The 20,948-nt window shown below is 37.4% G+C and overlaps 1 protein-coding gene across 1 annotated transcript in view; it reads right to left on the bottom strand.

Annotated features, from left to right (window-relative positions):
* Nucleotides 1-292: 292 nt before the first annotated feature.
* Nucleotides 293-20,948, bottom strand: part of LOC134539716 (retinol dehydrogenase 14-like) — a 39,241-nt gene continuing 18,585 nt past the window's right edge. Inside the window, exons 4-7 of the mRNA XM_063381952.1 lie at nt 19,177-19,362; nt 6,526-6,635; nt 2,918-3,007; nt 293-477 (exon numbers count right to left, since the gene is read on the bottom strand). Coding sequence (XP_063238022.1) covers nt 373-477; nt 2,918-3,007; nt 6,526-6,635; nt 19,177-19,362 — 491 coding nt within the window. The 3' untranslated portion in view covers nt 293-372. The remainder of the gene's footprint in view (nt 478-2,917; nt 3,008-6,525; nt 6,636-19,176; nt 19,363-20,948) is intronic.

Here is a 20,948-nt window from a genome sequence, read left to right as displayed (position 1 = left end):
AGTTTTAAGCCGCTTTTAGGAATTTGGGTTCTTTCTAGGGCCAAACAACTTTTGAGGATTTTTCGAAATTCTAATTTTTGGATTGTGGAATTTTTTGAGATTTTTTGGCGGAATTTTTTTCACAGAAATGTAAATTTTGACGAATTTTGAGGAATTTTGGGCAATTTTTGCCCAATTTTGGCGAATTTTGAGGGTCAAAGGTCAAGGTCAAACTTGTCCCGTTACGCTATGTCCCGTTACACTCCTCCAAGATGGCCGCCGTGACGTCACAATCCAATATGGCGGACCGACAATCACAATCCACGCGCCGGCGCCAGATCTAGGACATACATTTACATACTACTAACAACCTAACATAAGTAACTAACACCCCTAGATCTTTGCTTCCCCAGGCTTGAGTTGAACAATTTCTTCACTCTTCTCCCATAAACGTTTAGCCAATCCAGCGTCTGTAGCCACAGAAGAGGGCTTTGCTTCCTGTGCCAAAAAAGAGAAAAGAACATAAGAAAATACTGAACATTCTCCATTAAAAATCTAAGTCTTTTTGAGTATTCTTACAGTTAAGGCGCTACATATATCTTCTCTAAAGCAGTACACACGCGCACACACATTTTATCTACTCATTCGCTAACAGCACAATACTAATCCAACATACATACTGTAAGGCACATAAAATTGCACAGCTCGTTGTAATACCATATATTCCTATAAAACTGTACCATGACTGACTTACTGACTGACAGACAACGGACAGCCTAAATCGAAGGACCTAGAGATTTGTAATTTAGAGAAAAAAATTCCTTGAGTACACTAGAGGTGCACTAAAGAAGGATCTTTTTTAAATGTCATTCATAAAGGGATGAATATTGCGGTAATGTTTGTATGAAGAAACATTTTCTTACGTTACGATGACACATTTTAAAATTTATTCTTCAAAAGAAATAAAATAACACGTGTTTCATTATTTTTGAAAATTTATTTCCTAAGGGGGTGAACGGGAATGGCAAAGTTTGTATGAAGAAATTTACTAATTTTTTAAGGTATGATTTTGAACCTTTTTTGCAATATACATATCATTTAGGAAAACATTTAAGGTCACTGAATTATGGTTTCACAAAAAAAAATTGAAAAACTAAATTTCGCTTGATTAATTCTTTAGATTTTTACCCTCTCCATAATGTAGAGATTTTACGGCAGAATATTGAACTAACTAAATTATCTATATTGAATAAGTTGTGAAAAATTAATCCACAAAATTATCTAATGGCTTTGGAAAGCGCACTTCCTTAATAATCCAGATATATATAATTTCTTAGGGCTACGTAATTTTTCTTAACCCCCACCCCCTCCTACACATTGTACAGTCATTGTTTATAGATCGCTTCTCAAAATAATTAAAAATGAATGTGCTTTTATCGAGAACTGTCATTCATTAAAAATGGTTGATTTCTAAGGTGCGTTTATAAAACATTTTTTAATTACTTGTTTTGACTGAGCACATAATTTTTTTTTCAAAATAAAAAAAGCTCCAGTTTCTGAAAAATAGGACATGCATGTTGTGAATTTTTAGACAGCAATAATTAAACCAAAAAGTAAAATACGCCGTTGTTCTATATCATAAATTATGTTCAAAAAATTAAATATAATACACAGGTTTCAGATGGAGACAGTAAATTAATGTAATATTTTTTTCTGTGGAATTAAATACGTCACCACTCCTTAAAAACGATCGTGTGACTATTAACAAGTTTTTGCGAGTTAACTATATTTGTGTTATGCTTATTGATATTGAATGAATAGGCTAGATTAAAAAGAGACAGGAGTGGTTTCATGTAAGGTAATGATATATCTGAGTTAGCTTTTAGTACTTTGCGGTAGAAAAGGTGTACAACTTTGGGCTACGTTAGTAATGAAGTACATATACGATGTGGTAATCCTTATTACGTATATTTTAAAAATAAAATTAATAAAAGAACAATTTTAATCGTCAAGCAACTTAAAAACTAATGTTTATAATAATATTAATTGTATTTTCGAGGTTTCAGACAGTTTATAAATATAAATTGTATAATTTTTAACATTGAAAAATATTTTACTTAAAATTCACTCACATTCCTCAAAATAAAATGCTCTGAAAAAATAATAGAGTCTTGATTAGGCGTGGATCTTACAACTTTGAAGATTATTAACTTGAAAAAATATTTACTAGGTTCGTAAATTATTTAAGGAGACGCAAGACAGTATACGACCTAAAAAATATACTACTACTTTCGTATAGCGACAAAACATAAACATTTTAAATATATGCAGAATGTATCAATAGTCACGATTACTTCGTGGATTCATTTCGCTCCAGGCTATATTCAACTTGCCTATATACATAATCAACACTTTTTGGAGCGCTCATTGGTCAATTACAATGTAACATCCTTTGGCTGGTTGCGCGTGATTAGTCCTCCTTTTTTATAACTGGCTCCAGGGTAGGGACTGGAAATATTCGCGAGTTCAATGCCTTCTAGGATAAACTCCACGATTCCCTACATATTCGGGCAAATGCCACATGCTCATTTGCTAATTACTTCTGAGACCTGTCAACGAGAATGCTTCCGATTCGATAATTCTTTGGTTCAAGGGTTTTTCACTGGCTCAAAGTCCTTAACATAAACTGTGAGCCAATCACAGGAGTAATATGAAGGTAGAGCTGTTTGGATCCTAGCATAACGCGAAACGAATCCGCGAATTTTTCCGGTCTCTACCCCAGGGTCGTAAAAAGCGTGTCAAGAGTGCTGCAGTCCACTCATAAACTTGAAGAAGATGCATATGTGCTTCAAGCATGCCTGCTACCCATTGAACCCGCGAAACAATCTTGACTCTACATATAAATCATGCCATTCCGAGTCAGTGATCCTTCCAGCACCTTGCAGTCTGCGAAGTATTTGCCTGTGACGCCTTCCACTTCTTCGGACACGGCCAAGTAGATGGATGTTTGGGCGCCTTCCACTGCGGTCTGCAAAACAAGATGTATATGGTGACTTATTTAGTTCTCTGCAATAATAAAAAACAATTTCCATCACAATAATACACTCCATCTGAAGCATGTGCATTGTAATTAAATTTTTGACCATAATTTATGACAGAGAACAACGGCATTGCGCTTTATTTACAGGTGTTTTAAATTCGCCATTCATGTATTTTTGCAAGGAAAATAATTATTATATTTCATCTGACAACATTTTCCTTACATTTTTGGCTATGTTCACCAGTACATAAATTTTCTTGAGCTAGATTAAGTTTTAAATATTTAAAATGTGACTGAAGAAAATTTTTAATTGAAACTGAAATTTTTTTATTAAAAAAATATATACATATCCTTATCAGCTTCTTAGAAAGCATGGTGAGGATTATGTAGCTTGTAAATTATGGTAGAGAGTCGAGATTTTAGTCATGCATGCGCTAAAAATTTCAGTTTAAAAGAGATTAAGAAATGTTGCCATATCAGGCCTGAGTCATATGTAAACGAAAATGATTGTTCCCCAGTTATAACAAATTATCAAACATTTGAATAGTATAAGGATGAAAAAAAGTCCTCCATATTGATATTATTGTATAATTATTTTTTGTAGAACATTATTAAAACTGACAAAATGAACGGTCTGTTTTTAATCATCATCATAAAATTCTTCCAACCAGTGGCCGGGTCAGCAAAGTAAAATGCCTCCACCGTCCTCTGTCCCTACACCATTCCTAATCCTTCATTCTGTTCCCTTCTTCTCTCTCCTGCAGCCCTTTAGCTATCTGCTCTTCCAACCTCCTCCTTGGTCTTCCTTTGGACCTTCTTCCTGTGTACTTCAACTCCATCGTTTTCCTAGGCAGCGTCCCTTTCCCCATTCTCTGGACATGGCCATACCATCTATTTATAACGTAATTACTTTTACATTATAGGTCATTGGGACCATTTTTACTCTCTGACTCTTTTACACTGTAAGATAATACAGTAAATTTACGAACATTTCAATGAAGAATTTAACTCAAAAGTTCTTCGTAAATTCAAAAAACTGAATATTCGTGGAAACTACGCCACATTTCGACTTCCGAGTTGTATGTTGCGTTCTAAACACTCGGACAAGAGTTCTTGTTCTTGCTGTAGAGATTAACAGTTTTTGACGTGACCACGTCTAATAAATCGATGAACGCCGGCTGCACGCACGAAAAAGTGTCCCGTTACGCGGTGTCCCGTTACGCTCATTGTACGCTTGCGACGCATCTATCTCTCTTCCACTCGATTGGAACAACCATCGATTTGACTTTTTAGAGGCACATTAAACTTGAAACACTCCCATTCGTTTCCTACTTTTCCTATCATCGTCCTATCCTTGACAGAATAACACAGATTGGAAGAAGTTAAATAGCAAACATGTATAAAAGTTATAGTTAAAATAATCTCTTCGTTAAAGTAATAAACATATTTGAATTAATGAGTGCAAATAAAAGTAAATTTATCAATTAAATTTTAGATTTCATTTCAGTCCTTCTTTGTATCCATACAAAATAGTGATAATTCAATAAAAATGATTCAATTTTATTCATAAAAGTATGCAATAATTTCATCAATGCTTTGTTATGACGTTGTCACGTTAAACTATCGTCCGTAAACCGACTTTACAGACAACCAGTTTTTGAATGTTTTGTTAACATACCAAGAATATTCTTTTGGATTCAAGTTCAAAGTAAGTGAACACAGTGTCCGCACATTCACGAAGACCCCTGAATGGTTCGTAACCAGCGTTCTTATTAAATTGAAGGTGGACATTTTTAACGCTGTACCTACTGTCGAATCAGAAACGACCTACGTACAACAGTTTCCCCGTAATCGCGTGAATAAGAGGACTGTACCACGAAGTTTTTATATCCTCATGTTCTGATGCTGGAATCATGAAAGAGAGAAGGGCGCTACGCCCTCTATCCTAGCCAATGAAGTTCGAGACACCTGTGACGTCACCGCAGCAAAAAAAACAACAACATATTATTCTTCTATATTTTCAATATGCACAGTGGTAGAGCGTGCGATTGTTGACCTTAAGGGACATGGTTTCAATCTCGTAGCAGGAAAACCTTTTTTTACGTCTTTTAATAAAATTATAATATAATCTTACATAATAACAATGTTGAAACAGCTCATTAAGGTTAAGGATTGTTTGTAGGCAGTATTTACACACCGATTGAAGTTGTTTAAGCAAAATCAAATACAAAAAACATATACTCAGTTTTATAATATGTATTTTAAAAGGTTTTCTGTTAATATTGTAGTAATACCGTAGAAGTATCACTTCTTACGCATGCAGAAACTTTATAGTATTAAATGTTTAGTGAATTTTAAAAGGATGGACAATATTAAAATAAAATTCATTGTCAAAAATTAGGTTCCAAACCAGGGTTTAGGATTTATTAAAGTTTTTTTTGTTTTTATAGGAAAATTTTCTAATAGTTTTAAAATTTCCAGTTGTTTCATGCTGCTATCTGCGCGTGATGGTGACGCAACGTTTACGATTCAGACAGCAAATTATAGGGGCGGGCGTAGAAAGTAGACGTGTTTGATTCACGTTCAGAAATGTTGTTAGCGAATATTTTATTTATCAATATATGCTCTGCATTATTTTAAACAATTTAACTTTACATTTTGGGTCCGAGTTTCATATTACAAGTTTATTTGCAACATGAGCAACATGAAAACACACGGATTTGCTCGTTACTGACAGGTTAGATGTTTACACATCACTGTCGAGTACTGAAAGACTCTCTCAAATTTTTTAATTTAGTTTTTTTTTTACATATTTAATAAGGGAAAATAATATGGATAGTGTTCGTAGACACGGAAATTTCGCGCATTCTTTAAGTCGCAAATTGTGATGCAAACCTTCACATTCTCGCACTGTGTTCGTGATTGGACCGCAGCTATTTGGACACGCCCCTCTACGAGCGTGAGTCAATTATGCCCAGCTAAGAGAGAAGCAAACGAAACAGGTAGTGCCAATTAACAATAATAAAATGTTCTCGCTAAGAAAAATCAACCACTAGGAGAGCAAACATGGTTTGAGCACAACCAAAGACTTTTAATTCTGCTATGATCCCAGAAAAATCCTCAAAATTTCCGGGTTATGTCCCACGGGTTCACAGCAACGCAAGGGCGCAACAACAGGGGGGGGGGGGCAAGGGTATTTTTCCCCCCTTCTGAAACCTTGAAGTGGGGGCAAACGGGGGCAAAGAAAGTGCTGTGTAATCAATTTTTAGATAGTAAAACTGCTTAAATAGCACCATTTTCCACCTTGAAATACCAAATTTCCCACCATTTGGAAATTTAGTTGTTGCGCCCCTGCAACAGCGTGATTTTGACAACTGCGCTATCGGGATTCCAGCAGGAGGTCGAAGAAGAAAAAAATAAAACCTAGCTCGTGGACAGTTCAATATCCGATTGCATGGTTGACGCTAAGTGATGAGGTCGAGACTTCCCGACGACTCGGGCCTGACCTTGAAGAACAGCTTCATCACCAGCCACGTGGCGCTCTTGAGGTGGAACGGCATGTGCCTGAAGATGGCCGTCTCTACGGCGCCGGGGTGCAGGCTGTTGGAGGTCACGCCTGAAACAGTCGAGCATCGGATCACACGGAACAATTTCCTCAAGTGCTGAAGTGAAACTTCTTTGGGTGCGATGGGAGTAAACATTTCAAGGCCGAATACTAAGGCAACGTAATCTTTTTCCCTAACCTAACCAATAACTAAGTGTGTTTGGGAGGGGTCTGGATTAAGGACAGACTCTATGTGCGTCTCAGGCCGAAGCCTATACGCTCTAATCATACAGGTTTTAAGCCATGCAGGAGAGGAAGCATGCATCATGTGCTAGGAGGGGGATTGGCCAGCCATGGCAACGTTTTAGCCATGACTAACTCCCCTCACTGACTATTCTAAGTTAAAACTAGATAAGTTGGGCCCAGGTAAAACCTGCATAGACACAGGGAAAACCCTGGGCACTGACATGCGGGATGCAAAATTTCATGCATTAATTACAAGCAGGTTGGTTACAGGAAACATAAGGATGGTTCTGGAAGAAGAGTTGGACAGAGTAGAAAGCAAATGGGCGGGAGCTTGGACATTTTGTCCGTATTGCATTGTGTGACACTGGTTGTTTCGGGGGCGACTTTGTCGTTTCCCACCAGGCTGCCAGCCAGCCTAGACTAAGTTAAGAAAGGGAAAAATTTGTGTTCGCTATTGAATTTAAACTAATGTAAAGAAAAATTAAATTAACATAGAAATAAACATTTAAAATATATGTTTAGTTGCTAGCTTTAATAAAATTTAATCGTGCTTTTTCGCGAGCTGGTGCATCGAGCCGGCACTCAGGAGTGGATAGAGCATCAGGTTGAGCAAGGTCGGTTAGTAAAATTATCCAGTCCTTAATCATATTGTACTTACGCTGTTGTTTCCTGAGAAAATGTACTAAGGCCCCTGTCACACTGTCAAATATGTCTCAAACTATATTTAACAGAGTTGGAAGGGTAGTATTGGAAGGAAAATGGCCTGCAATTTTCTCCATCAAATAAATTTGGATAAATAACCTCACATTACCAAAATTTATTTTTTGTCTGAACTATCTCAAACTTTTCTATTTTAATGTAATTTTGAAATTAAATAATTCGTCATAGTGCTGGATGAAATTTTTAACTAGTAAGGCTATCTGTACATGTTGAAATTTCTTAAGCCTATATAAATTAAGTTCACAATTCTATTCGCCGCGCAATAAAAAAAAAGTCCAGTGATTTCTTAAAGTTATATAAACATAACTAGTAGTATAGGAATGGGCATCCGGAAACTGGCGCTGGCGCGTGGAGCCGGAGCCGGTGTCCGCCATATTGGATTGTGACGTCACGGCGGCCATCTTGGAGGAGTGTAACGGGATATAGCGTAACGGGACAAGTTTGACCTTGACCTTTGACCCTCAAAATTCGCCAAAATTGGGCAAAAATTGCCCAAAATTCCTCAAAATTCGTCAAAATTTACATTTCTGTGAAAAAAAATTCCGCCAAAAATTCTCAAAAAATTCCACAATCCAAAAATTTGAATTTCGAAAATCCTCAAAAGTCGTTTTGCCCTAGAAAGAACCCAAATTCCTAAAAGCGGCTTAAAACTCCTAAGAGCTAGCCGCTCTAAGCCGCCGAGGCCATGACCTTGAAAACTAGGATGCCATGGCAGCCATATTGGATGATGACGTCACCGTTTCAATTTTCGTTACGGCCGCCATCTTTAACTTTTTTAATTAATTATCCGATTTTAATGAATTTTTTTTAAAAATTATAAAAAAAAATTAAATAATAATACTTTAATAAAAGATTTATAAAAAACAAACATTTACGACACGGAGTTCGGAGTCCTCGGTTCGAACCCGACGAGCACAAACAAAAATAAAAATGGCGACCGATCCTTCCCCCGTGGTGGGTGCTAGCAGACTGACTCCCACCACTTTTTTTCAAAGCATATATATCGTCATCTAGTATGACGTCATGTCCGCCATCTTGTCTTTGATGCTGGAAGCCATCATCAATGTATCGTCGGCGAGAGTGCGCTGACGCCATGTTAGTTTAGTTCTTATCCGCTAGAGTGCAGTAATCATTTATTACTGTGACACCCGCCATCTTGAAATTTGGCCGCCATCTTGAAAATCCGTAATTATTTAGCTAGAAATTCGGGAAAAGTTCCAAAATTCATTAAATAAATCACTCATTAATTTAAATATTTATTCGATGGATTCCTGTCCTCGGTTCGATACCCGATCGATGCAATAATGTCTAATTTTATGTAAAAAATAATAATTTCAATAAACCATGTTTAACATTCGTAAAGAGACTCTAAATCCTCTACTACCATCATCCTATCAGACGTCAAGACCACCATATTGGAAATTCGTAATTTTAATGATAGACATTCGGGAAAAAGTTCAAAATTCATTAAATAAATTTGTAATCCATATAATGATTGATTGGATCGACTTAGGTCCTTGGTTCGATCCCTGGCCGATACAAAACAACTTTAATTTAAAAAAATAAAAAAAAGTGTTAGGTTTGAGAAAATAAAAAACCACCACAAGTTCTTTTAAAAAAATTTTATTACATAAATTCAATACACTACTACAAGTACAAAAAAAACACTGACAAATTACCAAAGCCTTATGGATTCCTCGATTCAAACAGTCTTCTTATTGTACGGACTAAGCCTTTTTACATTACTTTAAATGTCTATCCGATCCGTTCATCACCACAGCCAGAGACGGACTGAAGTTCATAGCACTTATATATAGTGTCATTAGCCGGTACAACACATGAGTCAAATCAATAACCATGTTCATTATACGTCTCGGAGCATTTTTTATAATGACGATGTAAGCTATCGAGACGTGAAATTAGTTTATTACACTTATTGCACTGAAATTGTATTCTTCGAACATTATTAGAACAACCGCTTCTTTCATGTCTGCGAGCATTTGAGGTGATAGTAAATGATGCACCACAGTATTTGCACTGATGCGAAGTACGCTCATCATTAATTGAAGTATTCAATGCTGATGAAACTTCAGATGATGGTGGAACAGCACATATCGAAGTCTCCTCCAGTGATGTCAGAGGCGTTGCCAACGGGATCTGCTCCAACATCGTCGGCGCCGACGTCATGGTTCCCGTAGTCGATAATACATCCTCCATCGAGTACGACGTTAAAGTCGGTAAAGATGCCATCGAGGTCTCAAGAACAGACAATTACGCGACTTATGCACCAGAAGAAACAAACTAGGTGATCCGTACACCGTCGACGGCAGTAACAAACTAAGCGTCCTGCTGTCTAAGACTCGTTTATATACATTAACCGGTTTGAATAATACGCTAGTCAAATCAAGAACAATTTACTAAAATACTAGAGTCAAAACAACATTAAAAAAATAGAAGCATCATCAACAAAAAAGGAAGCACATTTGGAAGCACCTTCAAAAAAGGAAAAACAATAGGAAGCACCATCAACAAAAAAGGAAGCACATTTGGAAGCACCTTCAAAAAAGGAAAAACAATACGAAGAACCGACTACGAAAAAAACAGCACATTTGGAAGCACCGTCATCGAAAAGACAGCACATTTGGAAGCACCAACTACGAAAAGGCAGCACATTTGGAAGCACCGACAACGAAAAGGCAGCACATTTGGAAGCACCGACAACGAAAAGGCAGCACATTTGGAAGCACCGACTACGAAAAGGCAGCACATTTGGCAGCACCGACAACGAAAAGGCACCACATTTGGAAGCACCCACTACGAAAAGGCAGCACATTTGGAAGCACCGTCATCGAAAAGGCAGCACATTTGGAAGCACCGACTACGAAATGGCAGCACATTTGGAAGCACCGACTACGAAAAGGCAGCACATTTGGAAGCACCATCATCGAAAAGGCAGCACATTTGGAAGCACCGACTACGAAAAGGCAGCACATTTGGCAGCACCATCAAAAAAGGAAGCACATTTGGAAGCACCGACTACGAAAAGGCAGCACATTTGGCAGCACCGACAACGAAAAGGCAGCACATTTGGAAGCACCGACTACGAAAAGGCAGCACATTTGGAAGCACCGACAACGAAAAGGCAGCACATTTGGAAGCACCGACAACGAAAAGGCAGCACATTTGGAAGCCCCGGCAATGAAAAAGGCAGCACATTTGGAAGCACCGACAACGAAAAGGCAGCACATTTGGAAGCTCCATCAACAAAAAAAAAGGCAAAAAGGAAGCACAAGTTACGAGATCTAAGTCTTAGTTATACAAAAAATAAAAAACATTAAATTCTTATAATTTAAATTATTTATTTTATTGCTTTACATTATACAAATGCAAGTAAAACAAGCCATTATTGTATGTAGCCAGCATTCCTCAGTTCCTTGAGTATGAAGGATATTTCTTTGATGCACGAATAGTTTCCTGCACAAAGCGAACCATGTAGAAGTCTTAGCCGGTCAACCGATATGTTTGGATCTTTCCATGATGTGTAATCAATCTCTTCTACCACCATATTCCTTGCACCTTTATAATAAATATTATGATCTCTGGTGTCTTCCGTTTTACCACCAACCTCAAGGTAACTTTCATGTTTGAGACGGTGATCATCACAAGCTTGATCAGATTTATTTAATATATCACGTCGTTCCCACCGTTTCGGTCTCAGGACACCGCCACATTCTTCGATCTTGGCAGCTTTAGGTGCTTCATCATAATCTATGTCTTTGTCAACAGCCTCAGAGTCACTGTAACAATCACCGTAGAAGGAATCGTCTTCACCCAATTTACCGTAATAATTCGATGTTGATGATGTTGAAGTGTCTTCATCGTCTTCATGCTTCCTTTTTAGGAGTCCATCATTTTTACAAAATAGGAAAGATCTACTTGAATTCGGCTGGAATATATTCTCACTTTTCACGTTAAGGATTCTTCCATTGTCTTCATTCTTCCGTAAATCATCAACCTCCTTCAATTTAAGTTCTTTGTCGAGATCGGAAGAGCCAAGAAAATTATTGTCGTAATGCAGATCACTCTTCCTTAGGCTAGTAGATTCATCGTTGTCCTCTAGCTTGTACGCAGGCTTGGCGCTACAAGTTCTGCCATGTCTTTTTAGGCTCTCTCTCCGCGTAAACGACTTGCTACATCGAACACAACTTATCATATTGCGCAGTGGATTTTTAACACAGTCATTCTTCTCGTGTTGTCTTTTATTCTTTCTCAAGATAAACTCTTTACTGCAAAACTTACACCTATGTTCTTTCGATACAGCGTCAGATCCCAAATCGGAATTCATATTAGTTACTGAGACTAATGCCAGATACCAATTGAGAGTTTTAAATTAGATGCAATACTTAAATAGAAATTTTTTCATATTTCATCAGCAAGAATTAATATATCTCATGCAAAAGTACTTTATGCATGTAGTTCTGCTTTTCAACAACAGATGTCGCCACATGTTGCTTTCAGGTAAATAATATTTAGTTCTTTTATGCGGGATGCGGGATGCTCACTAACGATCGCAAAAGAAGGATGGCTTCGCTAGACTCCACGGAAAAGGAAGTTCGTCTTGCATGTTGGTGCTCCACAGATGTCTCATGGCGTAATATTAATTTGACTGAGTAATGATATTTTTTAATTCCACCTGATAAAAATATTGCAAGTTTTGATTTAGTAGCAGAAATTATCGAATTAAATGTAACTCCAGATATAATGACATGTCTCATCAGACAAAAAAAAATCCATGCAGAGAGTGGTTTCTCATAATAGTCAGAAACACTTGAAGAAACCACAGGAATGATTGCAAGAACACGGGAAAAACCATCAAAATATTGACAAGAATAATCAGGAGCACACGGAGAAAACCATCATAATATTGGCAAGAATAATCAGGAGCACATGGAGAAAACCATCATAATATTGACATGGATAATCAGATGCACTCGGAGAAAATCACCACACGTTTTCTTTGATATCATAAAATTACAGGGAAAAAAATATTTAATAAAAATAAATTAAAAAAATTTAAAATGAAAAAAATTACAAAAATACATAAATAGATTCTGCTAGCTTGTGAACTTCTCATTGTGTAACAAAGATAGAGTTCCAGTACAAGCCAGAATTTTATGTATTTTTGTAATTTTTTTCATTTTAAATTTTTTTAATTTATTTTTATTAAATATTTTTTTCCCTGTAATTTTATGATATCAAAGAAAACGTGTGGTGATTTTCTCCGAGTGCATCTGATTATCCATGTCAATATTATGATGGTTTTCTCCATGTGCTCCTGATTATTCTTGCCAATATTATGATGGTTTTCTCCGTGTGCTCCTGATTATTCTTGTCAATATTTTGATGGTTTTTCCCGTGTTCTTGCAATCATTCCTGTGGTTTCTTCAAGTGTTTCTGACTATTATGAGAAACCACTCTCTGCATGGATTTTTTTTTGTCTGATGAGACATGTCATTATATCTGGAGTTACATTTAATTCGATAATTTCTGCTACTAAATCAAAACTTGCAATATTTTTATCAGGTGGAATTAAAAAATATCATTACTCAGTCAAATTAATATTACGCCATGAGACATCTGTGGAGCACCAACATGCAAGACGAACTTCCTTTTCCGTGGAGTCTAGCGAAGCCATCCTTCTTTTGCGATCGTTAGTGAGCATCCCGCATCCCGCATAAAAGAACTAAATATTATTTACCTGAAAGCAACATGTGGCGACATCTGTTGTTGAAAAGCAGAACTACATGCATAAAGTACTTTTGCATGAGATATATTAATTCTTGCTGATGAAATATGAAAAAATTTCTATTTAAGTATTGCATCTAATTTAAAACTCTCAATTGGTATCTGGCATTAGTCTCAGTAACTAATATGAATTCCGATTTGGGATCTGACGCTGTATCGAAAGAACATAGGTGTAAGTTTTGCAGTAAAGAGTTTATCTTGAGAAAGAATAAAAGACAACACGAGAAGAATGACTGTGTTAAAAATCCACTGCGCAATATGATAAGTTGTGTTCGATGTAGCAAGTCGTTTACGCGGAGAGAGAGCCTAAAAAGACATGGCAGAACTTGTAGCGCCAAGCCTGCGTACAAGCTAGAGGACAACGATGAATCTACTAGCCTAAGGAAGAGTGATCTGCATTACGACAATAATTTTCTTGGCTCTTCCGATCTCGACAAAGAACTTAAATTGAAGGAGGTTGATGATTTACGGAAGAATGAAGACAATGGAAGAATCCTTAACGTGAAAAGTGAGAATATATTCCAGCCGAATCAAATATTGTAATAGGATAATATGGGAAACAGACAAAAAAAATGCGAGACATGTTGTTCAGCGAACCTGGCGGCGTGGACTGAACCTACGCTTTGGAAACGGCGGTAAAAGGCATTGAAGTGTGTTTGGTGCTATAAGATGATGGTTCTATTTGCGAATAAATAAACACATTATTATGTGAACAGTAATTCAGAATGGCCGGAAATATTTGTGCGGTGTTTGGCTGCAAAAATTACAACGTTACAAACTGCTCAAAGTCTTTTTTCAGATTTCCAGCGGACCCAACGCAGTAAGTGTTTCGCGTTTCGTGCATTCACAATTTTAACCCCTTTGTTTTATATTTTTGTCTCTTATTATAAAGTAATTATTTATTATAATTCCTTACCATTCTTGTAACATGATTTGTTTACAGCAGTTTCTTTCGGTTTAATTAAGGATTTTTATTTAAAATGCAGTCACATTTTCAGGTGAGAAATTAATTTCATACATACAATTTACTTCCGTTACTAAAACTAGTTGTTCTTGTTTCCTTAAAAATAAAACAGCTGGAAAACCAATTAGATACTACATACTACTTGTTCAGTTAATTTGATAGATTATATTTTGCACATAATTACATATCTATCTTTGACACATACCTTTAAATAAAGCCTGAGAACATCTCTGTATGAATAATAGCATTAAATTTGTTTGAATTTCTAGTTTTGGTAAAAACAGCACTTAATTGTGTAAACATGTTGCCTTTAATATGCACGTAAAATTGAATTACGCGGGGCTTTCTTCAGTCCACGCCGATAGAATGCGCTGCAGTCTGGTGTCTCGCGCTTCGCCAATGCTAATTGGCCGGAGTTTCCCATATTATCCTATTACAATATTTGGCCGAATTCAAGTAGATCTTTCCTATTTTGTAAAAATGATGGACTCCTAAAAAGGAAGCATGAAGACGATGAAGACACTTCAACATCATCAACATCGAATTATTACGGTAAATTGGGTGAAGACGATTCCTTCTACGGTGATTGTTACAGTGACTCTGAGGCTGTTGACAAAGACATAGATTATGATGAAGCACCTAAAGCTGCCAAGATCGAAGAATGTGGCGGTGTCCTGAGACCGAAACGGTGGGAACGACGTGATATATTAAATAAATCTGATCAAGCTTGTGATGATCACCGTCTCAAACATGAAAGTTACCCTGAGGTTGGTGGTAAAACGGAAGACACCAGAGATCATAATATTTATTATAAAGGTGCAAGGAATATGGTGGTAGAAGAGAATGATTACACATAATGGAAAGATCCAAACATATCGGTTGACCGGCTAAGACTTCTACATGGTTCGCTTTGTGCAGGAAACTATTCGTGCATCAAAGAAATATCCTTCATACTCAAGGAACTGAGGAATGCTGGCTACATACAATAATGGCTTGTTTTACTTGCATTTGTATAATGTAAAGCAATAAAATAAATAATTTAAATTATAAGAATTTAATGTTTTTTATTTTTTGTATAACTAAGACTTAGATCTCGTAACTTGTGCTTCCTTTTTGCCTTTTTTTTGTTGATGGAGCTTCCAAATGTGCTGCCTTTTCGTTGTCGGTGCTTCCAAATGTGCTGCCTTTTTCATTGCCGGGGCTTCCAAATGTGCTGCCTTTTCGTTGTCGGTGCTTCCAAATGTGCTGCCTTTTCGTTGTCGGTGCTTCCAAATGTGCTGCCTTTTCGTAGTCGGTGCTTCCAAATGTGCTGCCTTTTCGTTGTCGGTGCTGCCAAATGTGCTGCCTTTTCGTAGTCGGTGCTTCCAAATGTGCTTCCTTTTTTGATGGTGCTGCCAAATGTGCTGCCTTTTCGTAGTCGGTGCTTCCAAATGTGCTGCCTTTTCGATGATGGTGCTTCCAAATGTGCTGCCTTTTCGTAGTCGGTGCTTCCAAATGTGCTGCCATTTCGTAGTCGGTGCTTCCAAATGTGCTGCCTTTTCGATGACGGTGCTTCCAAATGTGCTGCCTTTTCGTAGTGGGTGCTTCCAAATGTGGTGCCTTTTCGTTGTCGGTGCTGCCAAATGTGCTGCCTTTTCGTAGTCGGTGCTTCCAAATGTGCTGCCTTTTCGTTGTCGGTGCTTCCAAATGTGCTGCCTTTTCGTTGTCGGTGCTTCCAAATGTGCTGCCTTTTCGTAGTTGGTGCTTCCAAATGTGCTGTCTTTTCGATGACGGTGCTTCCAAATGTGCTGTTTTTTTCGTAGTCGGTTCTTCGTATTGTTTTTCCTTTTTTGAAGGTGCTTCCAAATGTGCTTCCTTTTTTGTTGATGGTGCTTCCTATTGTTTTTCCTTTTTTGAAGGTGCTTCCAAATGTGCTTCCTTTTTTGTTGATGATGCTTCTATTTTTTTAATGTTGTTTTGACTCTAGTATTTTAGTAAATTGTTCTTGATTTGACTAGCGTATTATTCAAACCGGTTAATGTATATAAACGAGTCTTAGACAGCAGGACGCTTAGTTTGTTACTGCCGTCGACGGTGTACGGATCACCTAGTTTGTTTCTTCTGGTGCATAAGTCGCGTAATTGTCTGTTCTTGAGACCTCGATGGCATCTTTACCGACTTTAACGTCGTACTCGATGGAGGATGTATTATCGACTACGGGAACCATGACGTCGGCGCCGACGATGTTGGAGCAGATCCCGTTGGCAACGCCTCTGACATCACTGGAGGAGACTTCGATATGTGCTGTTCCACCATCAGCTGAAGTTTCATCAGCATTGAATACTTCAATTAATGATGAGCGTACTTCGCATCAGTGCAAATACTGTGGTGCATCATTTACTATCACCTCAAATGCTCGCAGACATGAAAGAAGCGGTTGTTCTAATAATGTTCGAAGAATACAATTTCAGTGCAATAAGTGTAATAAACTAATTTCACGTCTCGATAGCTTACATCGTCATTATAAAAAATGCTCCGAGACGTATAATGAACATGGTTATTGATTTGACTCATGTGTTGTACCGGCTAATGACACTATATATAAGTGCTATGAACTTCAGTCCGTCTCTGGCTGTGGTGATGAACGGATCGGATAGACATTTAAAGTAATGTAAAAAGGCTTAGTCCGTACAATAAGAAGACTGTTTGAATCGAGGAATCCATAAGGCTTTGGTAATTTGTCAGTGTTTTTTTTGTACTTGTAGTAGTGTATTGAATTTATGTAATAAAATTTTTTTAAAAGAACTTGTGGTGGTTTTTTATTTTCTCAAACCTAACACTTTTTTTTTATTTTTTTAAATTAAAGTTGTTTTGTATCGGCCAGGGATCGAACCAAGGACCTAAGTTGATCCAATCAATCATTATATGGATTACAAATTTATTTAATGAATTTTGAACTTTTTCCCGAATCTCTAGCATTAAAATTACGAATTTCCAATATGGTGGTCTTGACGTCTGATAGGATGATGGTAGTAGAGGATTTAGAGTCTCTTTACGAATGTTAAACATGGTTTATTGAAATTATTATTTTTTACATAAAATTAGACATTATTGCATCGATCGGGTATCGAACCGAGGACAGGAATCCATCGAATAAATATTTAAATTAATGAGTGATTTATTTAATGAATTTTGGAACTTTTCCCGAATTTCTAGCTAAATAATTACGGATTTTCAAGATGGCGGCCAAATTTCAAGATGGCGGGTGTCACAGTAATAAATGATTACTGCACTCTAGCGGATAAGAACTAAACTAACATGGCGTCAGCGCACTCTCGCCGACGATACATTGATGATGGCTTCCAGCATCAAAGACAAGATGGCGGACATGACGTCATACTAGATGACGATATATATGCTTTGAAAAAAAGTGGTGGGAGTCAGTCTGCTAGCACCCACCACGGGGGAAGGATCGGTCGCCATTTTTATTTTTGTTTGTGCTCGTCGGGTTCGAACCGAGGACTCCGAACTCCGTGTCGTAAATGTTTGTTTTTTATAAATCTTTTATTAAAGTATTATTATTTAATTTTTTTTTATAATTTAAAAAAAAAAATTCATTAAAATCGGATAATTAATTAAAAAAGTTAAAGATGGCGGCCGTAACGAAAATTGAAACGGTGACGTCATCATCCAATATGGCTGCCATGGCATCCTAGTTTTCAAGGTCATGGCCTCGGCGGCTTAGAGCGGCTAGCTCTTAGGAGTTTTAAGCCGCTTTTAGGAATTTGGGTTCTTTCTAGGGCAAAACGACTTTTGAGGATTTTCGAAATTCAAATTTTTGGATTGTGGAATTTTTTGAGAATTTTTGGCGGAATTTTTTTTCACAGAAATGTAAATTTTGACGAATTTTGAGGAATTTTGGGCAATTTTTGCCCAATTTTGGCGAATTTTGAGGGTCAAAGGTCAAGGTCAAACTTGTCCCGTTACGCTATGTCCCGTTACACTCCTCCAAGATGGCCGCCGTGACGTCACAATCCAATATGGCGGACACCGGCTCCGGCTCCACGCGCCAGCGCCAGTTTCCGGATGCCCATTCCTATACTACTATAACTGCCTTTTTACACGTAAATATTTTTCGCATATGACATTCTTATTAAAATTATTTCAGTTATTTCACTTTTATAACCTCTTTAATCGCCCGTTTCAAAGATTCGTTTTGACGGAAACGGATATCATTTACGTTTTCGATAGGCACGATTTTGATTGGCTGATTTCATCCATCACCCAACATATTTTGGAACACGTCCTAAATGGAAAATATTTGATGGAAAGCCGCCAGTTCGTCATCCATCAGTTCCAACTGAACAGTCCACCGTCCTCCCCCACATGGCAGTTCCGAATGTAAGCTCCGACTAATAAGTCCGAACTGACAGTTCAGAATAGTCCAGCCTGGGGGTGGGGGGGGGGGGGGGGGGTTTACTTCAGGTAGACTTGGAAGTCACCTCCCAGTTTTTAAACATTTAAATTTTTTCTCCCTTTCATCAAAACTTTGGGCTTTAAAATGTTAAAACTGAAATATTAAAAAAAAAGATGAAATAAACCATTAGTAGAGACCTGTAAAATTCGCGGATTCGTTTCGCGATAGGATAGAGTCCAAATACTTTTACCTTAATTTGCTTCAGTGATTGGGCCACAGTTTATCTGAAGGACTCTGGGCCAATGAAAAAAAATCTTTAACAGAAGAATTAGCGAATCACGATCATTCCAGTCAACAAGTGTTACGAGTCGGTAACCTATCATTAGATGTAATATGCACGATTGCATACAGGATCGTGGAGTCTATTATTTAGGGATTGGAAATCGCGAATTTTACAGGTCTCTATCCATGAGCGGTATTACCTGCTGCTTCCAGTCTTCTAGCGAGCTCATTGGACATTAGGATATTGGCCAGTTTGCTGTTTGAATATATCCTAGTGTCGCCGAAAAATTTTTCCGCATTCAAGTTGTCCAAATCGAACGAGTAGTACCGATGTAATATTGATGATACCGTTACAATACGACTTGGAGCAGATTTCTTTAAAAGATCTGAAACAATAAAAAAAATCTTGAGTTAATGCTTGCAAGTGATCTGTTTGAACATTTCTTTGTTGTGTCCGTGTTTAACAGCATATTTGTAAAATATTATGACATTAATAAAACTGCCAAAATATATAACAATCAGTTTCCCAGCCTAAATTTATTGGTATAAACCCATCCTTGACATATAAATAATACAACTTCATAATATTTGTGAAAATATATGAGTCTACTTCTTAAAATTTGTGGAAAATTATTTGTACTAATACAGTGTTTATGAATCTCGATTCCTGACAAAACACACATCAACAAGCGATTCAATGCTCACTTGTCCATAAGGGGGAGCTGAATTGTTGCCCGTTGGATGGGCAGCCCTTCAGGATTTTTCTGGCAATGGTTTGTTTGTACAGCAACTGGAAGGGCAGCCAATCCAATTTCTGAAAACATGTTTCTTTAAGTGTTTAAATAATCCTGAAAACTTGCCCCTTGGATGGGCAGCCCATCAGGATTTTTCTTACAGTAGTGTTTTTGAAAGGTTGTCTGAATTGTTGCCCCTTGGATGGGCAGCCCATCAGGATTTTTCTGACAGTGGTGTTTTTGAAAGGTTGTCTGAATTGTTGCCCATTGTATGGGCAGCCCATCAGGATTTTTCTGACAGTGGTGTTTTTGAAAGGTTGTCTGAATTGTTGCCCATTAGATGGGCAGCCCTTCAGGATTTTTCTGACAGTGGTTAGTTTAGTTTAGGTTAGGTTAGGTTAGGTTAGGTTAGATTAGGTTAGATTAGGTTAGGTTAGATTAGGTTAGATTAGGTTAGATTAGGTTAGGTAACTTTACAAACTAACCACTGTCAGAAAAATCCTGAAGGGCTGCCCATCCAAGGGGCAACAATTCAGACAAGCTTTCAAAAACACCACTGTCAGAAAAATCCTGATGGGCTGCCCTTCCAAGGGGCAACAATTCAGACAACCTTTCAAAAACACCACTGTCAGAAAAATCCTGATGGGCTGCCCTTCCAAGGGGCAACAATTCAGACAACCTTTCAAAAACACTACTGTTAGAAAAATCCTGATGGGCTGCCCATCCAAGGGGAAAGTTTTCAGGATTATTTAAACTCTTAAAGGAGCGTGTTTTCAGAAATTGGATGGGCTGCCTTTCCAGTCTCTGTACAAATAAACCACTGTCAGAAAAATCCTGAAGGGCTGACTTCCAATGGGAAACAATTCAGTCGCCCCGTCCATAATACCACGAGAACATAAGCAATTTTACTTAAAACTAGAACAATGCCCAACTAAATAAAATACATCACCTTTGTAAGTACACACTTGATACTTATTGAAAAATACTACAGGTTTTTAGTCTTGAATCACTATAAAGTTATTAATCTAAGGTTTTAACAAAATATAGCCAGATGTTTTTGTGTACTAACATTTCTGGAAAGGCCTGTAGTTGAAATACTTTCTATAATGTACGCCAAAAGGAAGGATTCTGAGCATGAATAGTCCATGAAGTTTGTGTCAGTAACTTCAATGAAGGTACTAGCAATATTAAGAAGAAAGATGAGGAAAACGGTTTTTTTCTTGTGTTTACCTTGCTAG

The sequence above is a fragment of the Bacillus rossius genome, chromosome 15 (assembly GCF_032445375.1).
Source record: "Bacillus rossius redtenbacheri isolate Brsri chromosome 15, Brsri_v3, whole genome shotgun sequence".
NCBI classification, from domain to species: domain Eukaryota; kingdom Metazoa; phylum Arthropoda; class Insecta; order Phasmatodea; family Bacillidae; genus Bacillus; species Bacillus rossius.
Note: the sequence above shows the minus strand (reverse complement) of the source record. Positions and strands in the feature narration are given on the sequence as shown.